This window comes from Sceloporus occidentalis, unplaced genomic scaffold (assembly GCF_023333645.1).
Source record: "Sceloporus occidentalis isolate IW3139 unplaced genomic scaffold, rSceOcc1.0.p SCAF_24, whole genome shotgun sequence".
NCBI classification, from domain to species: Eukaryota; Metazoa; Chordata; class Lepidosauria; order Squamata; family Phrynosomatidae; genus Sceloporus; species Sceloporus occidentalis.
In genome coordinates this window covers 9,342,840-9,348,839 of record NW_028317004.1, presented here as the reverse complement: position 1 = coordinate 9,348,839, position 6,000 = coordinate 9,342,840, and the positions used below count along the sequence as shown (strand labels likewise).

General features: G+C 35.8%; 1 protein-coding gene across 1 annotated transcript in view; it reads right to left on the bottom strand.

Annotated features, from left to right (window-relative positions):
- Positions 1–1,521: 1,521 nt before the first annotated feature.
- LOC149300590 (transient receptor potential cation channel subfamily M member 6-like) overlaps positions 1,522–6,000 on the bottom strand; it is a 69,301-nt gene continuing 64,822 nt past the window's right edge. The window contains exons 41-42 of the mRNA XM_089485099.1: positions 3,473–3,579; positions 1,522–1,625 (exon numbers count right to left, since the gene is read on the bottom strand). Coding sequence (XP_089341225.1) covers positions 1,522–1,625; positions 3,473–3,579 — 211 coding nt within the window. The remainder of the gene's footprint in view (positions 1,626–3,472; positions 3,580–6,000) is intronic.

The following is a 6,000-nucleotide window of genomic DNA, read 5'->3' as shown; positions in this document are numbered from 1 at the left end:
CAGGGAAAACATAGGAAATGCACATAAATGGGTTTATTCACTAAACCTGGATGTTCACTAAAACTGACGTTGAACTTCCTGACACCATGCGTTAAGAAAGCTCAAACCCAGTGGGCTTTGCTGCTAGAAGAACATGGCTAGTTTCCTCATAGATTTTTTAGCTATACATTTTTCAGAGTTGTATACTTTTTGTACAGCAGAAGACAGTTTGTCAGATTTTTTATTATGTATTATGAAGGTTAGTGACATATTTATGTGTTATAGATGCTTACTATACATATTACAATGATAAGAAAAAAATCATTGTAGGATTATGTTTGACCTATTTCATAATTTTTATATATCCCTTTTATTTCAAATAGAAAATACTGAGAATTTTTTAACATGACATATTATCTATGTACGTTACATTAACGATAGCAAGAGGTGGTGACTATAGCTCCCATTATCCTTACTCTCCCATACAGTGGTAATAATGATATGAGTTGTAGTTTAAAAATAACTAGAGCACCACTGACTTCACATTCTTGCTGTATTCTTGTTCTGGAAGATGGATGATGTACAATTTTAAAGTTGCATTTTCATGACCTATCAAACATGGGCCTTATATTAAAATATTTACTTTACAAATATTACAAAACTTCCAGTCTAAAACTGGAAAGAAAGCGAACGTAAGACAGCATTAGTGATCTCTATTTTCAATAGCAAAGTGTATTTACAGATGGACTCAATGAAGAGTGCATTACTTAAGCTTGCTCTGTCTTTAAAATGGAATCAAAATTGTATATAATCATAATTACATAGCCTTTGCTAGTCCATTGTAACATTCAATTCCACGTAGATACCAATTTGCATAATGTTTTGAACTGATGTACACATAATAAATGTGACTGGATTTCAGAATCTTCACATCAAGAAATAGTGTTTTCATGCCGGTCTATAGCTTACGTTATGTATTTATATGGCCTTCTAAAGATTGTTAGGTGCCACATAATGACTTATATTCCCTCTCATGTAAGGAGTGTAGTTTGACAGCATTATGAAAATGATGTTTCCATACATTTAAAAACATAACAAACAAGAATCCTCCTTATTTAATGATTTCACATATGTATATATCTGAATTTGGATCCATTCAAATGCCCCCTGAAGTAAGAACTTACATTTAGAGAGTATTTCAATACTTTTGATCTGTTCCGGACTACACAAATTGCAAATGTTATATACAACTGTAACTTGGCCAACACATCCTTTTTTTTTTTTACAATACCCAAATTTACCTAAAACAAATTAAAATGAGAGTGTTTTTCCCTAGTATAATAAGATCTATGCATGAACCTAAACAGAGAATAGCAAGATGAAACAATAAGGTAAGAAAACGTATCTCCTTTGTGTAGTGTTCTACTAATGATGACACTTTCTTGTTGCCATTCACGAGGCTAGTGCTGTAAAATATGGACCATGTATCCTGCTGTTGCACTGGGTGTAACACTTATTTTTTATTTTAGCTGAAATTTTGCACTATAATCTTGTATTATGTTCCGAAAGGTCTTCATCTGTATCTGCTTCTCCAATTTCAAAACCGAGATTGATCCTCCCAGGTGAGTAGTCATTTCTTTTCAAATCTGCAGGAGGAAAGAAGATCAAATATTTCAGAGAGCATGGGAAATAATGGCACATCACACAGTGGGATAGAGAGAGGGCATGCGGCTCATTCATTCAGCAACACTAGCAAGACACAGCCATGCCTTTCAGTCTATTTCTGTGGGACCCCAAGGGCTCATGTAGTGTTTAAAGAAATAAGAATACATGACTATATTATGCATCGGGCATTCACTATTCCTGTAACTGAAAATTACACAGTTACCGACATGTTAATGTGATTTTTAAAGTCAAATCTGTGTGCGTCTGAGACAGAGGGAAGTCTCTCTTATTCTATACTTAGGCTAGAAAATATTTGTATGGATGCTAGTGAGATAGGAGATCCAATGTGGCAGAGCTAGCCAATTTTCTGTCCTGGCATTCTCTCTTCTCCTCACCCACCGCCTGAACCAATCAACAACAACCAGCAACGTATAGCAACAATAGATCAGTGACAACAATGAGAAGGAATAATCATGCTAGAGTTAGGGTGGCTTCCCCCACTGTTGTACACAAAAGGTACTGGGTCACACACACAGATCACATCTACATTAAGCTAAGATCAATGGCACAAAAAAATCATCAAAAAAGATACCCCTACAGTCTCATAAATACATACCCCAAAATATTGCATTGCAGATGTACTGGAAAAGTTTAATTGACACTTTTATTATATTTGCTAAGATGGAGGAGTATGCTCACATTCACCTTTTTTAAGGATGAGTTGGTCATCACCTTTGACAGTTCCTCAAAGGTCCAAACAAAACAATCAGTTTGTGGCAACCATGCATTGAAGCCAAGCCTTTATCATTCACAGTTTAAAATATTTTGTAACAACAGTGACCTTTACGACTATGACTATATTTGGAGACTAAAAAATCTGGCGGAAGGAAGAACGCTAGCAACAGATACAATCTGTTGCAAAAAAGGTCACATGTATGTCAGAACGAAATCAATAATCATACATAATACAATGAGCTTTTTGTGCATACATATATTGTGACTTAACAGCGTCCATCTTCATTTAGTCTGCCTCTATTATGGCAGTTTTGTTATTCTAATATTTGACCTATATAGATTGAGCACATTAAATTCATCTTATATACAATTTACGTAAATGGCAATCCATTGATGTATGTATGGCGTGTAAATTCATTAATTTTGAAAAGGCGAATTAAACACTTTTAAAAAGGTATAACAAATACAGGGTCCAGGCCTCCTAAATACACAGTAAAAACACAGATTGGGAATACACAGTAAATGCCATTGAGGTTAACACTCATCAGTAATGAAAAGGTGGGACAGCACAAAGTTGGCTTGCGAAAGATAAATTGAATATAAGATCCACATGAGCCTCGCTGACTGCAGAGGACACCAAAGGCTTAAAATAAGAGACGTGGATAAGGAGTTTAACAACAGAATTGTTAACACTGTGTGTGCTCATAGGGGTCACTTTCATATAATTTTGTGATGCTTGGCTGGCTACTGCTGTACTGGTTATATGTCTCTCCTTGGAGGTGACTGACAGGCGGAGGGGGAGGGGTAGTAGGCTTAAGACAGCTATACTTAACAGACTCAGCAGATGTGAAAGACAGCCTCATCATGTGTTATATTAATGTAAAAGTGTCACTGCTATTTAATCTTTTCTCTGTGCAGCAGTAAACTCCTTTCCAAAGTCATTTGGAATATATATATATATATATATATATATATATATATATATATATATATATATATATAACAGAAAGCCATCATTAGAGCTAGGCAGAACGTGCATTTCGAAACCAAAAAAAAAAGAAATAAGTCCAATACAAAAGCTTGCTATACGCACCGGGAAGTTTGAGTTTCCTACAGCAGGAATTGCACTGGTGTTTTGAAACAAAGTTTGTAAGTGCATCTTCGCCTAAATTGGCTGGCCCAAAAACCATGCCCCGTGATCTGTGAAAAAAGAGATGAATAGAAGATCTTGAAATTGAATTTCTTATTTATCTTGGGGCCTATACATATATATATATATATATATATATATATATATATATATATATATATAAAACCACATACCACAGTGTCAGATCATAGTAGGATTAATTTTTCTCTACATTTCTGGAACTTTGTATTTACATAATAGACAGTCACAGCATAGTGAGAAGCATCCCTAGGAATCATATTTAAGAGGGCAAAAAGGGGACCACAGACAAAGCTAGGAAAACCAATATGCAAAGCTATTTTTTTGTTCCCACAAGATGAAAGTTAACTTTAGAAAATAGAATACTTAAACCAAGTATTTCAATGTATTCTTTAAAAAAATTACATATGTTCTGCTTCCATATGGATCTTCGTACCGGCAGAGAGGCATGCGGCTTCTACTGTATCTGACTGTAACATGTGACTACAAAAGGAACTTTTAATTGGCTGATCTTGTCACATGACAAGAAGTGGGGTGGTCCTGCTGCCATCAATGATCATACTCCATCAAAGGAGCAGTTCAACTGCTAATCTACTGTAATGTTCCTACCTGAACTTGGTCCATTAGCCTTGACTTCCTGGAGAAAGTTACTTATATTTTTGGTTAGTTTATGCTAATAATTTTACTAATACGGTCATCAAAGTGCAGCCTGAATACAGAAGTGAAAAAACAGGCATGCCCCTCCAGTAGAACAATGTGGTTAAGAAAGGTAGCGATTTTAGCTTCTCATCCCTTGTAAATACTTAGAGAGTGAGCAGAAAATAAAATGAAAAGAAAGAAATAGGCATGGAGAAACATAGATGAGGTTAAGAGGGAATAAAGGAAATGCTACAGCAATAGGGTACAGAGGTGAGAGATAAAGGGTAAATATATTAGTGCTGACAACATTAGAATACATCAGTGAAACAATTCCCAGTGCTCTAATTTACCTAGAGTGACTGCTCATGAACATTTCAGTTTAAAAGAAAATGATTCCCAGTTAGATTTTTTTCCCAACAGATGGTCTAGGTCAAAGAAGGACAAAATAACACTAAGAAGTAGATAAACGGAGCAGAGTATAAGAAGATGTATGTTGAAAATGGAAGACAAGAGAGGAAGAGAAAATAACTGCCTGCAAGGGTCATAGTAAGGCCAGGGACACAGAAGATTTAAGATAGCAGCAACAAATGGGTAAAACCTATATAATGTTTAATAAACACAAGTTTTGTTGGCATTCCCTATTGAAAATATGTATTGCTTACTAGCTCTGCTGATCCAGAAACACCTAACAAACTTAACAAACTGTGAGTGCATGCAAATTAACTAAAAATGGGAACCAGCAGCAAGTCGTACAAGAACACAATTTGCAAATTTATTAAAGCCATTCACAAAAAATCATTAACATTTCTTAGACGTTGACATGAAGTTTTAACCTGCCAGACGCTTGCAAGTTGCAAACCCCAGTAGGAAGTTCCCCAGAGTTTGCAAGGTACCTTGCGATAACAGCCCCCGGCCCCGCCAAAATGTATAAAAAAAACAAATACATTTTAAAAATGTTAAAAACAATGGGGATCCCCAGTGTGATTACCCCCCCTTTCCCCCACCCCTGGGCAGAGACAGAGGGAAGGACAGGAGCCATGTCTCTCCCAAACATTTTTTAAATACTTTTTTTACCCCCCTTACCCCAGTGCGTGGCAGGGGGCATAGGTGCCTCAAAAGGGCATTAAATTGTTTTTTTACTGGGAATGTGGCTCTATGCCTTTCATTTTAGTGAATAAGTAGCTGCTAGTTAGTCAAGTCAATCCTTAACTCAATTGACCGCTTGACTTCTCTTGAAGAGACCCAGGATTCTTACTACTTTGCAAAATACCATTTAAAGAAATAATGTGTGTGTCACAAAATAAAGAATTTTAGCTACATAGACCATGTAAAGTGCCTTTTGTAAGATCTGCATTGAAAGGGAAGAAAGGGAAGCAGAGAGTGGAAGGTACTTAATTAGACCGATCTAGTGAGATAAACAATAACAGCTCATTTTCAGCCCAGGGAAGTCCCAAGGTAAAAACAGCATTTATAATTCACATATCAACTGGGAAAAGTTTGAATCAAGGCTCCCGTGAGGTTAGCCATCTATTGACTGAGTACAATGATTCTCCAGTGTTTCTTTCTCAGCGTTGGATGTTGCAATGCAAAATAAAACTGCCTGTGTTGTAATGCATTTACCGTATTTAAAAAAATTCAATAACAATGTATTTATTTGTGTAATTATTCAATCATAATATACATGGGTAGTATTTTAATAGTGACACTGTAAGAGGCTGTATTAGGGATTTTAGATGACTGACGTGTTGATATAAATAGGTACACTTAGAGAAGCCAAAACAATGCAATGTTTTAGCAAGTAAAATGTATGTAAG